The following is a 21783-nucleotide window of genomic DNA, read 5'->3' as shown; positions in this document are numbered from 1 at the left end:
TGACTAGAAATGACATTGGATGCAGTGAGAGAGAAAATACTTCTGTTTAAAAGTATAACATAGAGGTGGTGCCATGTAGATAAGTAGCTGGTCAGAAAGTCCTGCCTCTGATTTATCCTGGCTGTAAGTCACTTTACTCTCATTGCCCTACACAAGAATATAAGTTGCAAAGCAGGTATTGGTCTGCTTTGGTAGTAGGGATTTCTTCTTTTAAAGTTCCTAATATTAAAGAAATCATGGGCCTAGTGCTATATATACACACCAACATGCCGACATACCTATACATGCATATATACTCATATACATATGCATGTGTATATGAATATACCTTCCTATAATTTCTCTTTCCCTCCTATCACTCCCTTCTCTCTCTTTCTCGTTCCTGTGTCCTTTTCCACCCAGCAAGGTAACACTGTAGATGGGATGGTGGACCTGGATTGAGGAAGACCTGTCTTTAAATTCAGCCTTAGGCACTTGCTAGCTGTGTGATCCTGGGGAAATCATTTTAGCCACTTACTGTCTCAGGTTCCTCAATTATAAAATTGGGATAACAAAAGTCCCTATATCACAAGGTTTTTGTGTTTTTTTTTTCTATGATATTTGAAAAGCACTTAGCACACTACCTAATACATAGTAGGTGTTATACAAATGCTTCTTTCTTTCTATTTATCTATCTTTCTGATCTTGCCATACTTATACCAATCTTTCTAGCTATCTTTTTAATCCATATAATTTCTCTATTATCTATTTATCTAATCTCTCCATATCTATATCATTGTTTCTAGCTATTTCTCAATATAATCTGTAATATTCTCTCTAATGTTCTCTGTTGAGGTTTTCTTGGGGGTCTCTGGGAGCAGCCTTCGTTTCAGTTCAGTGATCACCACAAGTGCATCCAGGAGTTAAAGTCCAAATCCTTTATTGTCTCCTTCAAAGTCTTGTCTCCTTTCCTGGGATCTGCTTAGCTTTCTTGAGGTCCTCCTGAATGTATCTTGGTTTCTGTGGGGGAGGCAGGAGGACCAACACCACTTCTCTGTCTTCCCTAGTTCTGATTCTGGTTGAGTTTGTCTGAGCTTATATGCTCTCTTATAGGTGTGAATCTTGTGGAACTATATTAAGTACTAAGTACATATACTGAACTAGAGAACTGTTAAAGCACCATGCTAAACAACCATTGTCTTTATCAATTCCACTGACTTAACACCTTGTAAGAATCCTTTGTTTCAATTCAGAGTTCTGGCCCATAACAATAATCCACATAATCTATTATCTATCTAAATATGTATGCATATATATATTTGTGTGTATGTATGTATGTATATGTGTATATATATATATATATATATATACACACACACACACATACACACACATATATATATATATATATACATATAATTTAATCTTCAATTAGCTATCTTTGTTATCCTGTAGGCATAGTGGATATAAAACTAGACTTGAAGTCAGGAAGACCAAACTGTATTCCATCCTTAGACAACTTAACAGCTGGGTGATCCTGGGCAAGTCCCTTAACTGCTGCTTGCCTCAGTTGTAAAAAGAGAATGATAATAGCATCTATCTCCCAGATATTCATTGTGAAGATAAAATAAGAAAATATTTGTAAGGCCATTCATAAACTTTAAAATGACACATAAATGCTCACCATTATTATTATCTTTTCAAGGACTCTCGTCTGCAGCCTCGGCATCCTTCATATTATGTCCACAACAACATGAAGCTCAATAAACTCTATTACAGAATCACCATCTATCTTTGAAGGGCCATCAAAAGTGTCACATCATCCAATTTTGCAATTTGTGTTAGAAAGTAATAGGAATTACAGTCTCATAGACACAACAAGAAGAATACAGAATGCTGAATGAACCCATCTGATACATTTAGACACAAGTACAAAATTTACAAAAAACAACAACAAATAAAAATCCCACCTCCCCCCAAAATAAAATATATCTTTTATGTTTCTTTTTCCAGCCATAATGTAAGTTGCCTTGACAGTAGAATAACATCCATAGATTTAGGCTTTTTTGGTCTTGACATTGTAATGCTGTCTCCACAGACTTGCGCCAATCTGTTTCTGACATCTTCACATTAGATCATTTCTTCCAAGGATTTACTTGGACATTGTTTTATTTCAGCTGCCAAAATCTGCCAAGATAAGCTCAGCTTCATAGATAAAAGGCTTCAAATTTGGGGGCCTATTCAATTAAAGTAGTATTCTCTTCTAAAATTAGGCTCAACTCGTAAACTTGGCATAGAAATTGAGACAGGTGCAATGGAGGGGGAGGAATGAGCTGTGGTCCAGGAATAGCTGGATTTATGATTGTCCTTGAAGTTTAATGAAAAAAAGGTATTCATTCTAACCAAGCTACAAAGCCAAGAATATTTAAGATTCTCTGGATCCATTTGGCCAAAGGGAGAGTAGGAGGAGTATTTTGGTTTTGTTTGTTTTTTTAATATTGAGACACAGTGTCTTTTTATGTGATGAGCTTTTTTTTCTTTTTTAGGCCAGTGGGGAATGGCAATATGGAACAACAAATTATGGCAGGTAGAAGTATTTTTAATTATCTCCTCAAAGAACTAATCAAATATAGCATTATATAACTGAAAGAGCCCTAAGAAGTTAGTCCAAGCCCATCATTATAGGTGAAGAAATTGAGGATCAATCCCAAAAGCAGAGTGATTTTCCAAAAGTTATATAATCAGGTAGTAATACAGTGGCATGTACCTACCACTGTGCTAGGTGCTATGAAAAAAGCATGACACAGTTTTTTACCTCAAGCTTACTATTTAATTATTGAGATGACATATGAACAAATAAAATAATAAATACAAAAATGAAAGCTAGCATTTATAAAGGACTTTCAGATTCATGAACTGCTTTACAAATATCTTATTTTATCCTTATAACAATCCTGTAAAGTAGAAGCTATTATGAACCTCATTTACAGATGAGCAAATTGAGGATAGGAGAGTTAAGTGATTTTCCTACAGTCATAAAGCTAGTAAATTATTGATACAGGTTTGAAATAAGGTCATGCTGACTCTGAATCCAGTGCTCTATCCACTATGCCATTTGGCTAAATAGGACAGGTCTTATGACACATATAAATAATAATATGTCTGTGATTAAAGACTCAAGTTAGTAGCAGAAACAATATGTGCCACAGACTGTTAGAGGAAAAAGAGATCACTAAGGGCTATTATAATCATGGAAGATTTCATGGGGTGGGATGACAAACTTTGAAGTGGATATTAGGTAGGAGGAAGACATCAGTCAATGGCATATAGGGAAGGAAGAAGTAAAGGTATGTTTGGGAGAGGACTGATCTGCTAGAGCAGAGAGTTTATATGGTATTGTACAAGAAAAAAAGATTGGAACTTTAGATTTGGAGAAGTTTATGAAAGGCCTTGATTGCAGATTAAGGAATCAGTACTTTATTCTCTGGGTAACTGGAAACAACTAAAAGTTTTCTTAGCAGGTGAGTAGCATACTATAAAAGGAATTTAAGGAGGATTAATCTAGCAGCAAGATGAAAAGATGAATTAGAGAGAGCAGACACAAAACCTAGTTAATTGGTTAGGAGATTGTTGATTCATAAAACCTGAATGAGATCTTCAGCAGTGGGGATGGTACAACAGAAGATTTGGTTCAGAGTACCTTGGTTCAGATCTTAAGTCTGCCAATTATTTTCCATATGACTTTAGGCAAATCATTTATCAGTTTCCTCTTCTGTAAATAAGGAAATAAGACTACATGACCTATGAGATCTCTTTCTGCTTTAAATCAATAATTGTATGCTTAGAACATAGCTGTCCATCTGATCACTAGTTCACTGTTCCTTTTATTAGACTGTGTTGATTCTTTCTTTTTTTAGTTAAGAATCCAGTAAGATTAAAAAGAGACTAGAACTCCTAACTCAATTTATAGGAAAAGCAGGAATCATTTTAAAATATTTTTAATTGGTTTTAAATTCGGAAGAGAAGGAATTAATGTAATTGTCTTACTTGATTCTATTCCCTGAGGCCTTTCTAAATTCATTCATTTACCCACAAAATATGCTCTGAGCACTCATTTTTATTACTGAAACATTTATATCACATAATGGATAATCAGTCATTCATTAAGCATTTAATAAGTACCTACTATGTGCCAGACATTGTAAGTGCTGCCCACAAAAAAGAGGCAAAAGATATCTTTGCTCTCAAAGAGCTCACAATCTAATAAAGAAGATAAACAAGTGTGTGCAAATAAGCCATAAACAGGATAAAGACATAATTAAAAGAGGGATAGCACTAGAATTTACTGGAATTGTGAAGACTTCCTGTCAATGGGACTTGAAGTAAGCCAGGGAGGTCAGAAAGCATAGATTAGGGTATTCCATACACAAGATAGAGAAAATGTCCAGAGCTGAAGAGCAAGGAAGCTGGAGTCATTGGGTCAAGGTCAGAGAGATGTGGTAGAGAGTAAATTACAAGAAGACGGGAAAGATAGTGGGGATAGAGGTTGTAAAGGGTTGTAAAGGGCCAAACAGATGGTTTTGCACTTAATTCTGAAGGTGATGGCTACTGTAATGTATTAAATAAGGGGTAGATAACATTACCAGACCTATATTTTAAGAAAATCACTTGAAGGGTGATTGGAGAATGGGAGAATGGAGAATGGATTGGAATGGGAAGAGACTTGAAGAAGACAGACCCTAGACAGGGCATAGAATCTGGAAAGTAGAAAGACCTGAATTCAAATCTTGCCTAAGTCCTTTACTAGTGGTATGACCATGGGCAAATCCCTTAATGTGCCTCAATTTCCTCATCTGTAAAATGAAGAAAGGAAGCACATCTATCTTCCCAGTAACTTTGTTGTGAGGATCAAATGAGATAAAATTTGATAATCACTTTCAAAATCTTCAAGAGTCATCTAAATGCTAACTAGCTGTTATAATTACAATAATAATTATTGCTATGTGGAAGCTTTGAGCTAAGTGCTAGCAAAGATGTAGATGACTTAAAGAAACTTATAGTTCAGAAGAGGAGATAAAATATATATACATGTATTATAGTGTGTGATAGAAATTTAGGATAATGTAAATATACTAAATATATCCTACAGATGTCGATTTCATAATCAAACCAAACTACATAATGTTTATCTTACTAAAATTATCAAGTAATTTTAGATCAGGATAAGACACAAAATTAAAATAATTACTTTTATGTCAATTTTTCTCAAGCTTCTCTTCTCCCTACATGCGTGTGCTCACACACACACACACACACACACACACACACACACACACACTCCACAGTTTTCTGACTTCAAGAATTTTACATGATAACTTCATACTGATCTAACATCTGTTGCTACTTTGTGGGTGAGTGAGGAATCAGGGGGAAATGAAGGCAGAAGGAAGGAAGAATGACTTGCCCATTATTTGTTTTAGGCAGAAGCAACTAAACCAAGTAGAAGCTGAACTCTTGAAACAACATCCTCATTAATTTCTCTGATTTCAGTTTCTTCCTCTACCAATCCATCCTTCACACAGATGAAAAAATCATCTAATCTGCCTAATACATAGATCTGATCTCATCATGTCTTCATTCAAAAATCTTTATCTCCATCATCTATAGGATGAAATGTCTATTTTAGCATTTCAGATCTTCCACAATCGTCTCCAATTTACCTACCTGGCCCTATCTCAAATGACTTCTCATTACATACTCCATGTTCTAGTTACAGTAGACATGTCATTTTCTGCTTCCATTCATAGTTTTCTATCCCTTGTACTTGAAAAGTACTTACTTTTCACATCTGCCTCTAGAACTGCCTAGCTTGCTTCACAGTTTAGCTCAGGTAATAGCTTCTCTATGTGGCTTTCCCTGATTCCTCAGGTCAAATTTCCCTTTGAAATATGCCTTGGGCACAAGTTGTTTCTTTTCTTTGCCCCTTCACTATCTACCTTACATTATATTTTTCTCTGTACATGTCATATTTCTGCCCTTTGCTCCCATTGCAGTGTAAACTTCCTGAGGGCTGAGAATATGAAATTAAATCCCTTTGTATCTATATCTTCAGAGATAAACAAAGAATAAAGAATTATCTTAGAAGATAATTAATAAATGTTTGCTGAATTTGGATTACACTTGGGATTCGTAGCCTACAATGATCATATCTCCTACCTCTGAACTCTTGGTACTGATTCTTTTACCACAGTTCTTGTACTGTTGAATTCTGTTATTAAATTTTTATAGCATGCAGACCTATATATGCACAGACCTGAGCAATATATTTCATTTTGGTAAGCACACAAGGAATTTTACTTATTTCAAAAGGTCACTGATTTAGGATCAGAAAAAAATTAAATGTTAAAATTTACAGAATACGTCAGAAGAAATTGACACAACTAAATTTAAGCATAATAATTCTGTTTACATCTCCTTCATTAGCGTGGGTATTATCTCTTTCATTGCATTTATAGCCCCAGAATTTAGAACATTGCCAGGGTACTTAGGAGGTACCTAATCAAATACTTGTTGATTAATTGATACAACAATCTATACTTTTAATATGTGTAGTTGTAATTAAATTAAAATGCAAATTGACTTTGTCTGTCTTCTACTACTCTGCTATACATGCTTATGAGGTCTTGTCCTCCCATTTAGATTGTAAGTCATTTGAGAGCTGGAGAATATGTCTTGTACTTTTATGAATTATAGAAGTACTTTATAATTTATTAATATTGTTTGAACCTGGCTATACATGGCTAGAAATTGTCTAACACAAAGTATACCTATAAGTCATACTGACTTCAATGACCCTCCAAGGAGGATGGCTGTGAAGAATGCTTGGGCTCCCATCTAGTTCTTGTTTTGAGCCATCTACCCAGGCCTTGGGGTCACTCAAAAAACTTGTGCTTTGGATTCCACCTCCTACCTTCTGTGATTTTTGTGGTCCAGAATTGGAGAATAAAGTCAAGTGGGTCTTTGGAAACATTGCTAACAATAAACCTAATAAAGGTGATAGTATTCCAGAGTTGTTTAAAATACTAAAAGATGATACTATTAAAGTATTCCACTCAATCTGCCAACAAATTCAGAAAACACAACAGCGGTCACTGGATTGTAAAAGATTAGTTTACTTCCCAATCCTAAAGAAGGGCAATGCCAAGGAATATTCAGATTACTTAGAAGTGCTCATTTCACATGACAGCAAGGTTATGCTTAAGATTCTACAAACTAAGTGTTAGTAATATGTGAACCAAGGACAAGTTGGTTTTTAAAGAGGCAGAGGAACTGGAGACCAAATTGCCAACACTCACTGGATTATGGAGAAAGCAAGGATGTTCCAGAAGAAGAAAAAAAAATCTACTTCTTCTTCCTTGACTATAAAGTCTTTGATTGTATGGATCACAACAAAATGTGACAAGTTCTCAAAAAGATGGGAGGACCAGATCATCTTCCCTGTCTCCTGAGAGAACTGAATGTAGGCTAAGAAGCAATGGAATGACTGATTTGTTTAAAATTGGAAAAGGTATATGACAAGGATATATTGTCATCTTATTTATTTAACATCTATGCAAAATATATCATGCAAAATAATAGGTTGAATGAAGAAAAAGCTGGAATTATGGTTGCCAGCAGAACTTTTGCTGATATTTGCAAATATCAGATAATTTGCAAATTTGCAGATAATGCTACTCTGATGGCAGAAAGTGAAGAATTTAAAAGCCACTTGATGAGGATGAAAAAGGAGAGTTTAAAAGATAGTTTGAAGCTTAACATCAAAAAACTAAGATCCTGGCCCCATCACTTCCTGACTAGCAGAGGAAGAAATGGAAGTAATATCAGATTTTATATTCTTGGGCTCAAAGATCCCTGCAGACAGCAATTACAGCCATGAAATTAAAAGATACTCTTTGGAAGAAAAGCTATGGTAAATCTGGATAGCATAGTAAAAAACAGAGACATTCTCGCTGACAATATGCAAAGCTATTGTTTTTGACTAGCAATATATAGCTGTGAGAGTTGGACTGGAAGTAGAGTGTTGCAGAATCAATGTTTTCAAATTGTGGTGCTAGAGAAGATTTTTGAGAGTCCCTTGGACAACAAGATCGAATCAGTCAATACTTAAATTAATTCAGGTTATTCACTGGAAGGTCAAATACTGAAGCTGAAGCTTATATACTTTGGCTACATAATGAGAAGACGGGACTCATTAGAAAAGATCCTGATGTTGGGAAAGATTAAAGGCAAAAGGAAAAGGGAACAACAGTGGATGAGATGGATAGATAGTGTCATGAAAGCCAACAAACATGTGCTTGGGTAGACTTTAAAAGATAGTGAAGGATAGGAGGGCCTGTTGTGCTATGGGTTATAATAGGGTCTGAAGAGTTGGGCCTGCCTGAACAGCAATGCAGTTGTCATAAGTAGTAGGTCATAAGGACCTCAAGTATGTTGGGAACTTCAAGAGCAGAGAGATGGGGATGGATGTGGAAGTAGGATTGATTTAGACTGTACAACTGCTTAGAAAAGGAAGAGGATAGAGGGCATAAAAAGTGATGGATTGTAAACCAACAAAACTTGACCACTTAAGCATATCTTGTATATCATTATCTTTACTACATTTTATTACAAAGATTGGATTTTCTTGTATTTAAAGCCTCCTAAAAATCCCATTTTTTCCCCTCCTATATGCCTAAGGATTGGTTCAGTCCTTAAATCACATCTTCTGAGCAGTTATTTCTCTTTTATTTTATTTTACTACATTGCATCCTGTAGCCATAAGGTCTCATCTAGGATGGGATCAAAATTTAACCAAAATTGAGTTCCCTTTTTCTTTTCCCAGAAAGGTTATAGAACTTCTTGGATACTCTACAGCAACAAGTTTGCAATACTTTTTATTGTTTAAAAAGGAGGTAGGGAAGGATTGTACATATGGGTTTATAAATTGTGAATTCTAACATGGTGTGAGGTGTCTCAGTGACTTAAATACAGAGCTATAAACCAGAGTTGAGAATGAAAATGTTGAGTTAGAGTCTCCCAGCTCTGCTGGCAGAGTTGAAATTCCAATCTTTGTACAGTCTTTTGCATGCATAAATATAATAAATAGAGATGAATACTGAAGTGAAACTGCTAAAAGGCCCAATTGGAATGTGATTGTAGCTGCCAGTTCCAATGTGTTGAAATGCTTTTATTGTTCCAGGCCTTTAAGACCCTAAGCAAGCTCTGACTCTATTTCAAAATCCTGCTGGGAGGGGTTGAAAGGAAAGCATTTATTGCCACTGCAAGTATTCAAGTGTCCTGGCTTATCTACTCAGCTGGTTTACAAGTTAACATTCTGGGATCCCAAAGTCATCAGCACATAAAGAAAATCACTCCCCACAAAATCCTGGGGGAAGAAAATATCTGAATGATAAGTGAGAAGGACATTGTGAAAAGGAGGACTAAACTGGCACATCAGGGGATGGAAGCAGCTGTGCTCTCCATCCGGCATCCTGACATTCAACATGACTCTCGAGAAAGAGGTCTCCATCTACCAGACCTTCACTCTGGCTTTCATTTCCCTTTTCTTGCTGAGACTGCCATAGGAGCTCATTATGAAAAAATTAAAAAGAAGGGGAAAAATCAACTGCATCAGCTCCTTTGAAGCATGAAGGTCGACAAATGTCACCATCATTTAGGATGGCAGACATCACTTTCCCCTTCTTCACGCAAGGGAATTTATCACCTTAGTTTTGTGAGAAACATCTTCTGATGCTTTTTTTTTTTTACCCTTGTTCTGTTAGTCTCATTCCTTTCTACTTACTCCACACCACCTGCTATGGAAATTAATTCCAATCACTTTTATCCCAGATTTTCTGGATATAGACAAATCATTAGAATGGATATTTGGCACAAAATTTATATTGCTTTTCTCTTACCGTTTTAGCATTAAAATGTTTCAGCAGAGGTTTACTGAGGAGCCAAAAGCTTCTCAATGCATGTTCAAAGCTTTCTCATAAAGTCAAGGCTAAACTTATCCTTGGTTCTGAAAGCTGGGGATAAACCTCACTAAAGCTTAACAAGTATGTATTGAGTATGAAGTGCCCAGTACTGCAATGGCTAGCAACTTGTTCTGCCCTGATTTCCAAGGCTTTCCAGAGCTAATTATAATCTAAAGACTTGTCTTAGGGTCTTAAAAAGTCAGGAAAAAGTAAGAATAAAATTGGGCCTAATGGATGGGGTTCACTTGATTATTATAAGCTATGTCCTAAGGAGGTAACCAAGTGGTCTGAGTAGGATTAAATAATAGGGGGAGAGTGAATGAGGAAATGGGAGATGGAGAGGAAGTGGCAGGAGTTGTTCCACCAAAGAATAATTTATTGGAATGAGAGGTCCTATAGGAAAGGGGAACATGAGAAGTTGCATGGAAAGGGATAAACGTCAGTCCTATACTATAGTTTCTAATCTTGATTTTACAACTAGAGATAGATGAAAATAGCTTAAAATTTCCGTTTCATTTTCATTTTAATGAAAATATTATTTGATTCTTCCAAAGAAATTCATTAACCAAAGTTTTGAGGCACCTGTCTATATAATTAACGTATGAAAAAAGTTATTCTCTGATTGCAAAAGGTCATACTCAAAGCTAGAACATCAATCACATCCTATCCTCATTGTAACCTTATACCTCCTTCTAACTAGTCTGAATGAATGCCTATGTAATATTGTAAAATTCAAGGGAATTCTTATTATCACAAACTTTCTCTTGACTTGCTTGTCCCTCAAAAAACCCTTCCATCTCTATCTTCTTCCCTGCCCCTTCTAGACTTCATTTCAATTCTAGACTCATTTCTGTTAATTAATTCTGCTTGCCCATTCCTCCTTTCCCTGCAATCTGGTGTCTATATGCACCACTCCATTTAAACTGCACATCAAACTGCTGCCAAATACAATGGTGCTTTCTTAGTTTTCACCCTCATTTTTGGCTCCATTATCATTTGATAATATTGACCAAGCCTTTGCTTCCTGACAATCTCTTTTCTCTTGATTTCCTCTGGCTTTCATGATAATGCACTCCCTTAATTCTTCTCTTAATCTTTGACTCCTCCTCTGACTCCCCTTCTATTTCAACCAATTAAATATATGACTATCCCCAAGCTTCTGTTCCTGACTCTCCTTTCTCTCTATTCTCTCTTCCTTTGATGATTTCATTCATTTTCAAGGATTCATCTGATCCCTAAATGTGAATGACTCCAAAATCTATATCTCTAGTCCGATATATTCTTTCTAAATCTCAGTATTACCTTCTTCAACCGCCAAATAGTTCAACAAAATTTTAAATTCAACATATTCTAGAATCAAACAGCATATTTCTCCCAAAACCTGATCTTCCTCTTAAATGACCATCTGTTAAGCAATCAACACACCTTTTATAAAACACTATACACCAACTACTGTGCTAAATGTTAATTCTACAAAGAAGGGAGAAAAATTGATTTGTTTTTAATTCAAGTTACGTACCATATTAGTTTTCTGTTGCAACAATCTTTTTTTGTGTTCTAATTTAAAGCAAATTTCAATCACCAATTGTAATATATATTTTGAATTCAAATGTTTGAATCTCAAAAGCAAATATTGAATGTTCACTTTAGCATCAAGGAAATTACAGCTCTCAACAGAGTCAGTCTTTTCCATCTAGACCTACTTCATGGGAGAAACCATGATTATGAAAAGCTCCATATTCTCTTGTTCCAGATTACTTAGCTTAGAGAAGGAATAGCATAAGTACTGTAATATTTGGTTGGAAAAGGTATGAAGTAGCATTTTTACATACTCCATTTTTAGTGTCTCGAAATAGTCGCATTGAATAGGAAATATATCAAGTGCTTACCAGCTTCTCCTACAAAGACTTCCACAGGAGCACTAGCTGGGCTCTCCCCAATGATATTATATGCAGTCATTATCACTTCATAGCGTTTATATTTCTTCAAATCTGCAAAGTTAAAAAAAAAGCAGGAGTAAAATATTTTAACACCTATCTCTCAGGACTATTATCTATTTTTTAAAAATATATTCCCTTTTGAACTTCTCAACACTCATTGAATGGGCAAAAATTTCTTTAGAAGTCTTTCTTCAATGCAGTAATTATGAGAATGTATATAAAATCTCAATTAGGTCATTAGCAGTATTGCCCTTCCTGCGACTAATCATTAATTAAGCAGCTACATTGCAGAAAAGCATCTTATTCTGTATTCAGAGACAAGTACTGCACCAAATTTTCTTTTTTTTCGCAGCATGCTTGGTATGTGGATTGCAAAGCATGATTTGGGCTTAGGTATATTGTTGGTTCACAATCCTAGCAAGGTACTTTGTACATAGTAGGTATTTAATAACAATTTATTTAATTTGACTAAATGTGAAAAAGGAGGAACAAATAGACCAAAGGCTCCAGAGTTATTCAGTACCATGTATTGTGTCTTAACCCTTATGTAGGGCTGATTTCCAGAGGAGAAATTTGGCATTCTTAAGATCTGTAAAAATATATGTATGTGTATACATATACGTGTGTGTGTGTGTGTGCGCGTGCAAAATCAAGTTTGACAACTTCCCTTTTTACTAAGATTACTCTATCAGTAGGTAATTGTGGGTTAAAGTTGTACATTTGTGAGGGTGCACTCATATACGAACGTGTGAAGATGTCATATTGCTGACATTTTCTGTTCAGGAAGAGAATTATGCTTTCGTCCTCACAGTTCCCAGCATATCATCAGCCCAATAAAGTTCAATGAGTCTGATCCCTTGATATCTTTCCAAAAATATTTACAAGGGTTCCACTCACATCTCGGAGTCAGGAGTCCATCATCTTTAGTTTCAGATTCACACTTAAATGATATCTCTGATATCTCTGGAATTGTGTTACCTTATAAATATAAAGTCAAAGCAAATAGCTTTCTTGTTTTAGATAGACTTGTCTTTGAGGTTCAACAATAGAGTTCTTTCTAATGGTAAACTATAAGAAGTGAGGTCCAGTCAGGAGAAAAACAGCACATATTTGAGTAAAAGTGTTTTGTGTGGGGTTTGAGCTTAACTTTTTGGCCTGTTTCAGATATGTAATTCAAAAGCCTGGAGCAAGCCCTATCTAGTGAGCCATCATCACTATAAAACAGTTGGCCTTTTAACTTTGTTTATTCATTTTCTAACCCAGTGCCCTTCTCTACCAAAAGCAAATTTTTTGAGTCCTTCCCTAATCCATTCCTTGCAGCTGGAAAACATCCCTATGCAAGAATTAAAGGAAAAGAATTATGATTTGGTTAAAATTCAGATGAAATTAAAAAGGAGAGGTTAACAAGTCAGATTTCTTTTACTATGAAATTAAAAAGGAGAGGTTAACAAGTCAGATTTCTTTTACTATGAAATTAAAAAGGAGAGGTTAACAAGTCAGATTTCTTTTACTATGAAATTAGAAAGGAGAGGTTAACAAGTCAGATTTCTCTTACTATTAAAAATCATGAAGACCTAAAGGTCATTAAATTCCTTTCCCCAGTATGTTTCTGAATGTTTCTTAACTTTTATTTTATTATTATTATTATTAGCAAATATTAAAAAGCAGACAAACCTTATTCATTCAAACTAATTTCCATTGGGTCCATTGAGGAGGCCAATAGCATTTTCCCAGATTGTACTTTCCACAGTTACAAAGGTTTTGTGCCAAAGGCAGTGTTCACTTACGTGTTAATTCATACGTTGTTAATGCAGAGCTGCTGTTCACTGTCTTGAAGCTGCTTTGGGCTATTCAGGATAAGCAAAGCAGAAAGCTAGTTACCATGCAGGGAAATAGTTATTGTAAATGATGTACAGCAGAGAGAGAGGGAAATGATGCAAACCCCAAACAGACCTAGTTCTAGCTTTAGCACTGTAACTCGAAGGGCAATAAAATCCACACTGCCTCCCATAACACATCAAATCATCCCATTCGCCAGGGATTACTGTATTCCTACATAATATAGAAAGCCATGCAAATACTCCATGTGGGGGAAATGTGTTTATTCCTTTGATTAAATGGAACAAATTAGCATTTGACATGATGTAGCATAGAGCCACTAGAAGAACTCAAAGCCATTTCTGTCGAGGAAATTACTTTTCCAATTACTGTGTGGTGTGAATCATTTTCAGTCTGCTCATGCTGAAGAGCAGGACTTTTCCTATCCTATCCTATCTTAAAAGGATAGGACAACTTGAAAACTGAAGGACTTCTGAAATCATGGATTTCTATAATATAAGCAAAATGATTCAGAACCCATGCTTGAGGATGGAGCATCTCTAGTATCAACAATACACTCACTCTTAGGTTAAAAAAAAAAAAAAAGAAAATACCAACACCCACACAAAACCACACACTCACAACACAACAAAAATCTAACAATAACAAAACAAACCCAGGGAAATTGTCATTGCATATTAGTAATTAGAAAGGGACAGCTAAGGGATATGTCAATATTTCTTTGACAGGCAGATGAATCTGTCTAAAAAAAAATCATTTCCCTTCATCAAATATCCTTCCCAAATTATAACTGGATTAGCTGATCCTGCATCATTGGTACTAAGCCAACTTTAAACCACAGCAGTGAAACATGAAAAGAAGGAAAACAGCTGCTATTTAAGCTAGTGGGCCTTTGTTTTTACAGATTATTTGGATGAAAAGAATCTGGTCTAAATCAAAGGTTACCACCACATGAGTTATTGGGAAGCAGGGGGCATGAAAGAAATATAACAAATGGTACTCAGTAAATAACCCAAGACAATGGAAGGTAGTAGGGAGCAATATAATGCACCATCCAAAAAATAAAAAATATGGCGTCCTCATTTTCTCATTGTGTTAGAAGGTCATAGTTGTTGCTGTTGTTCAGTTGGGTCTGACTCAATTGTAAGGCTATTTTAAGTTTTCTTGGCAATAATATCATAGTGGTTTGCCATTTCTTTCTCCAACTCATTTTACAGCTGAGGGAACTGAAACAAACAAGGTTAAGTGACTTGCCCAGGGTAACACAGCTAGTACGTGTACAAGGCTGAATTTAAACTCAGTTCTTTCTGACTCTGAGCCTGGCATTCTATCTCCTCAGCCACCTCCCTGCCCTAATGTCATGGGGGGTATGGCTACTGTTTGTAATATTATTCCCAGAACAAGAAATAAAAAAAAAAAACATCAAACTTTCCCTAAATCAAGGATGAGATGGAGAAAGAAGCAGACCTTTCAAGCTGTTCAAGTCTCTGGTATCATCTCATATTTATCACATCCAATCAACATTGTATCTAAGCAGAATTGCGATTGATCAAACGGCATGTCAATGATTAGAGCTTATCTTTAATTCCAAATGGTCATAGTTCACCAGCAACTCTCCTGAACTCTACCTAGAGGTGTTTTAAATGTATTTGGCCAGTCATTAGACCCCTATATGTAAAGGGCTAGAACTGAGCAGATGCACTTAACACAAGATAACCTAGCACTTGGGCTAATTACCAATTGGACAACTCTCTATTAGCATATGCTTGGAGGATGACCCTACTCAACTCTGTGCTGGCTCGATCTGTGGGTGTGGACAGAGAAGAGATCAGAGGGTGGAGTAGGACAAGCGGGATCATTCTTTGGCAGTGGAGAGAGAGGAAGGAGGTGTGGAGATTCCTCTATCTATTCCCCTGACAGACCTCAAAAGACCAAGAATAAAGACTTGCTTATCCTGATTCCAGCTGATTCTAAAATATCCAGGGTATTAATGTGGTCACTACCCTATGTAAGTACAGAATGTTGGTCAGAAGGGGAAGAATACTCACGGGTGAGTTCTGCTCTTAGAGCTGAGGGATTTTTAACAGTCTTGGATTCTGTTCCAGGTCCAGCTTCATATTCCAGCTCCCGATAATAGATTCGGTATCCCACAAGAAGGCCATTCAGACTCTCATCCCTTGGTGGCTGCAAAAAAGGTCAAATTTACTTAATGAAGGATGGGAATTGAAATAAAATGAGTGGCCTTCTGTTACTGATCTCAATGTAAATTAGACAAGAGTGATCACAGAATGTGAAGGTACACCTGACTAGATAATATAACAGCATAAATGAATAAGAAAAAATTAGATTTCTTACAAAACAAGACTTAGTGGGACACACTGACATTAATTTATGGGCTATGATGTTATTGTGCAAGCTTTTTAGAGCACTGAATTTCTTAGTTCAGCAAGATATTTGTCTTCTCATGTCTATGTGTGTGCCCACACATGTGCAATTTTAATCATTTAACTAAGCCAGAAAATAAGGAAATAAAAGTATTAAATGCCATCCATTAAAAGCCAAAGAAGAGTTCAAAACATAGCAGCTCTTGGGTTATTAAGTTAGTAGGTACTGGAAATAAACTATAAAAACACAAGGGTCATTGGCCTGAGTCTGGAGCTTAAATCAAGACCTTGATAATCTAATTGGAAGGCATTTTTCTATCTAGTCAGATTATCTCCCATCTTTTATTTTTAATTTAAGAACCACTTATGTTTTTATTTAGTTTCATTTTATACAGAAAATTACAGTGGGTAAATTAGGTGCTTAATAAATTATAAGAACTTAATTTTGTAGAGTAGAAGTAATCACTGTTTCCCAACAAATAATTCTACCCATAGCACACATGTCTGATTATCTATTTGGTATCTCTCAGGGATATCTTATATATCTTTATTAACTCTCCTAATTTCTTTTAGTATTTGCTTTTAACATTAGTGAATCACACCTGTCTTATTGGCTAAAATGACAGGGAAAGATAATGCGGATTGTTGGAGAGGATGTGGAAAAACTGGGACACTGATGCGTTGTTGGTGGAATTGTGAATACATCTGGAGAGCAATTTGGAACTATGCTCAAAAAGTTATCAAACTGTGCATACCCTTTGATCCAACACTGTTACTACTGGACTTATATCCCAAAGAGATCTTAAAGAAGGGAAAGGGACCTGTATGTGCAAAAATGATTGTGGCAGCCCTTTTTAAATCAGTAGCAACAGTGGAGGTTTCCAGAACTCTCAGACCAGACACCAAAGACAATTTAGAAAGTGAGCAGGAAAGTTCTTTCACGTGTGGATAAGAATTCCAGTCCCAGCAATAGGAATAGGAATTGGGATAGAAATAGGAATAGGCGTTGGGAGCTACTGAATCAGCAGCAGTAGTGGCTGGTTTTGGAACTCTCAGCCCACAAATGGCAAGAAGGTTGAACAACTGGTTAAAAAGAAATGACTGGTCTTCTTTTCTAGCCCTAAGGCTAGACTGTACACAGTCCTGGATATCAGTCCTAGGATGAGGAGGAGCACTAGTACACCTAGCTTGCAGCCATAATGGAAAGGAATTCTCCTCACAGTTCCAGATTAGAAAAGAGTGCTTGTAGTCATCACTGGCCAAAGCACAGGCCAAGAGAATAACAGTAAAGACCCCTCTTTAGATCATATCATCTTTAAAAAAAAAAAAAAAGCTGAAAATTCATAGGCCCCTACAAGTATCTCTGAAAATAGTTTCACAAAACCCTTGAAATTTGGGACAATGAACCCTCTACCCTGGAAGTGGAGTCCTACTTTAACAGAATTAAAAATTAATAGACTGGAAAAATGAGCAAACAATAGAAACAAATTCTGACCATAGAAAGTTACTATAGTGATAAAGAAGATTAAAACACACAGAAGAAAGTAACAAAGTCAAAGCTCTTACATCCACATCCTTCAAGAAAAATTGGTCTCAGGCCAGAGAAAAACTCAAAAAGGATTTTGAAATTCAAATAAGAGAGTTAGAGGTAAAATTAAGAAAAGAAATGAGAGTAATGTAAAAAAATCATGAAAAATGAGTCAACACACACACACATACATACATACACACATACCATACTGAAGAAAATAACATCTTACAAAATAGGGTAGGCCAAATGGTAAGGGAGGTACAAAAAATCAATTAGCAGAAGAATGCTTTAAAAAGGAGAATTAGCCAAATGGAAAGTCAGGTACAAAAACTCCCCAGCTACATGACACAGTGGATAGTACACTGATCCTGTAGTCAGGATGATTTGAGTTCAAATCTGGCCTCAGATACTTACTTAAATAGCTGTGTGACTCTGAGCAAGTCACTTAACCCCAACTGCCCCATTAAAAAAAAAATTTAAGTGGAATTGGACAAATGTAAAAAGAGGTAAAAAAAATGCACTAAAAATAATTTCTTAAAAATTAGAATTGAGCAAATAAAAGCTAAAAGAAATCAAAAAACAATAAAACAAAACTCAAAAAATGGAATAGAAGGCAATTTAAAATATCACACTGGAAAAACAACTTCTCTGGAAAATAGAACTTGATTACCTGAAAGCCATAACCAAAAAAAAGAGCCCAGGAATCATCTTTCAAGAAATTATCCAAGGAACACTGTCCTGACAGTACAGAACCAAAGATTAAAATAGAAACTGAAAGAATCCATTCTTCTAAAAGAGATTCCAAATTGAAAACTCCTAGAAATATTATAGCCAAATTGCAAAGGTCCCAACTCAAGGATAAAATAATGCAAACAGCCAGAAAGAAACAATTCAAGTATCAAGTATCAGTCAGAATAATACAAGATTTAGCAGCTACATTTAAGGTGTGGCGGGCTTGGAATATGATATCCTAGAAGGCAAAGGAATTGGAATTATCCAGCCAAACTGAGTATAATTCTTCAGTGGAAAAAATGGCATTTGTGAAACAGAGGGCTTTCAAGCATTCTTGATGAAAAGATCAGAGTTGAATAGAAAATTAGACTTTCAAATAAAAGACTGAAGAGAAGAATTAAGGAAAAGGAAATCATATGGCACTTAATAATGTTAAATTGTTTATATTCTTAGTTTGTAACTCCTAAGAAGTTTCTTATTATAAGGGCAGTTAGAAGGCATTCTATGTCTTTTATTAAAGAAGACATAGGGCACAGGTATGAGCTGAATATAAAGGGATGACATCTAAAAAAATAAAAATAAGGAATGAAAAATATAGTGGAAGAAAAGGGAGAGGTAGGATAAGGTAAAAGCACGAAAAAAGTTTTTACAGTGGAGGAAAAAAGGGGGCAGGTAAAGGTAAAGGGGGCAGTGAACCTTACTTTTATCAGAATTGACTCAAAGAAGGAATAACATACTCAATTGACTATAGAAATCTATCTTACCCTATAGAAAAGTAGGAAACTGGAAAGGGATGAAAGGGGGGTGATAGAAAGAAGAGCAGTCTAGGGAAGGAGGTAATCAGAAGAAAAACACTTTTGAGGAGGAACAAGGTAAAAGGAGAAAGAAAATAGAATAACATGAGCTGGTGGAAATATGGGAGGTACAGTTAATAATAATTAGGAAAAAAATTCTGAAGCAAATCTCCCTGTTAAAGGCCTTATTTCTCAAACAAACAGAGAACAGAGTCAAATTTATAAAAATAAGAACCATTCCCCAACAGATAAATGACCAAAAGATATGAAGTTTTCAGATGAAGTAATCATAGCTGTCTATAGCCATATGAAAAAATGTTTTAACTCACTATTGACTGGAGAATTGCAAATTAAAATAATTCTGAGGTGGTACCTCATACTTACTGGATTGGCTAATGGAGCAGAAAAGGAAAATGATAAATGTTGAAGAAGATATGGAGAAAATGTGACATTCATGTACTATTGGTAGAGTTAAGGATTGATTCAACAATTATATAGAGCAATTTGAAACTATACCAAAGGGCTATAAAATCCTTTGACTTAGCAATGCAACTATTAGGTCTATATGCCAAAATAGGTAATGTACTTTTAAGTACTTTTTGGAGCAAAGAACTAGAAATTAAGAGGTGGCCCATCAAATACCAAATCAAATTATGCTATATAACATATGATGGAATACTATTGTGCTATGAGAAATGATGAGCAGGATGCTCTCAGAAAAAGATGGAAAGACTTCCATGAGTTGATGCAAAGTGAAATATACTATGTACAAGGTCACAACAATACAATGAGATAGACAGCTGTGAATGACTTAAGTATGATCAGCAATAAAAAGTGCTATCCACCCCCAGAGAAAGAGTTGATGATGTCTCCCTTCAGATTGAAGCATACTTTTTTTAAAAACTTATTTTTCTTGAGGGATTTTTTGAGGGAGGAGGTTCTATGTTTTGTTTTGTTTTTTTTAATAACATGACTATTCTGAAAATGTTTTGCATGACAATACATATATAACCTAAATTGGATTGCTTACTTTCTCAATGATGGGGAATAGGAAAGGAAGACGGGAGAAAATTTGGAACTCAAAATTTTAAAAATAAATGTTAAAAATTGTTATTACATGAAACTGGGGTAAAATAAAATATTAAATACAAATTTTAAAATAAGACTTACTATGTGACAGGGACTGTAGTAAGTGATATACAGTGATATTCAAAAGACAATGAACTTTTTCTGTCTATATAGATGTTGGAAATTAAAAGTCTTTTGGAAAACATTCTAAAACATTGTGCTACCTTGCTTTACCACATATTAAGCTCACTACTCTCTGCCTTAATCAAGTTCCCTTCCTTCTAATTAGTTATTGCTTGCTCATCCTCCATGGCCTACTTCAAGTCCTGTCACTTCCATGACCTTTTCCCAAATACTCCAGCTCACAGTGAGTGTGCATTTCTCTCTTTTGTATATTCATTAATATATATCATGAAATCAATACTTTATGTTTTTGAAGGCAGTTATAATATAATGAATAGGACCTTAAATTTGGGGATCAGAAGGCCCATTTGATAGTTGTGTGGGTTTGAGCACTTTAGCACTGTGACTCTGTGATAGCAAAATACTGGAAACTAAAAAGATTCCATCAATTGAGGAATGGTTGAATAAATCATGGTGTCTGAATGTGGATGTGCTATTGTGCTGCAAAAAATGCATTCTGAAATAAGCAAAACTCTTAGAAGAACAACTTATAACATCATTATTATAAAAATAAGCAGTTTTGAGGACTTTTATAATCTGATGAATAATGGAATGAGTAGATCTAGGAGGCAAATGTATTTAACAATAATCCTATAAAAATAGACAACAATAGAAGCTGTTTCAACTATGATCAATACAATGACCATTCATGATTCTAGAGGGCCAATAATGAAACAGATTAAACATGGCAGAAGGAGGATGGATTAAGATAAAGAAGTATATGTATTCACACATTTGTATATATGCATGCGTACATATATGTTATATATGTGTGTTTATAAATATATACATATTTACATGATTTTTGTATATAGACAGTCACTGAGGGGTTTAGTGTTGCTTGATTATGCATATTTACTATAATTTTTTCTTTTTTAATGAGGTGAGAATAGGAGGTAGAGAAAATAGATTTATTTTAGTTTTTAAGAAGAGAAGGGTTGGGGACAGCTAGGTGGCACAGTGGAGGACCCGAGTTCAAATCTGATTTCAGACACTTAACACTTCCTAGCTGGGTGATCCTGGGTAAGTCACTTAAACCCAGCTTCAGAAAAAGAAAAAAAAAAGAGTGGTATAAGGATGTTATAAATGTAAGATATTGTATGCACTTTCAGATGAAGTCATCATTAGGTTTACTTTATTATAAGAGAATTTTCATATAGCGGATGTAATAAGTAAGTGTAATAGAAAAAACAAAACACTTCAATAATTTTTTTTTAATGAGGAACTGGACTAAGGGATCTCTGAGATCTATTCTACTTCAAATTTCCATGACAGGATGAAAGTCCATGGTATTTTAGCAAAGTTGACCCATGA

At 35.3% G+C, this 21783-nt stretch overlaps 1 protein-coding gene across 6 annotated transcripts in view; it reads right to left on the bottom strand.

The window, feature by feature from the left end:
* SDK1 (sidekick cell adhesion molecule 1) overlaps positions 1-21783 on the bottom strand; it is a 1233278-nt gene that overhangs the window by 106865 nt on the left and 1104630 nt on the right. For 5 of the 6 annotated variants that reach the window (XM_074281198.1, XM_074281200.1, XM_074281199.1 and 2 more), the window contains 3 exons: positions 15826-15961; positions 13726-13785; positions 11888-11989 (listed from right to left, as the gene is read on the bottom strand). In XM_074281198.1, the coding sequence (XP_074137299.1) occupies positions 11888-11989; positions 13726-13785; positions 15826-15961 (298 nt within the window). The remainder of the gene's footprint in view (positions 1-11887; positions 11990-13725; positions 13786-15825; positions 15962-21783) is intronic. The other variant, XM_074281201.1, reaches the window with a different exon arrangement.

Source organism: Sminthopsis crassicaudata, chromosome 1, assembly GCF_048593235.1.
Source record: "Sminthopsis crassicaudata isolate SCR6 chromosome 1, ASM4859323v1, whole genome shotgun sequence".
Taxonomy (NCBI): domain Eukaryota; kingdom Metazoa; phylum Chordata; class Mammalia; order Dasyuromorphia; family Dasyuridae; genus Sminthopsis; species Sminthopsis crassicaudata.
This window is presented reverse-complemented; position numbering and strand designations above follow the sequence as displayed.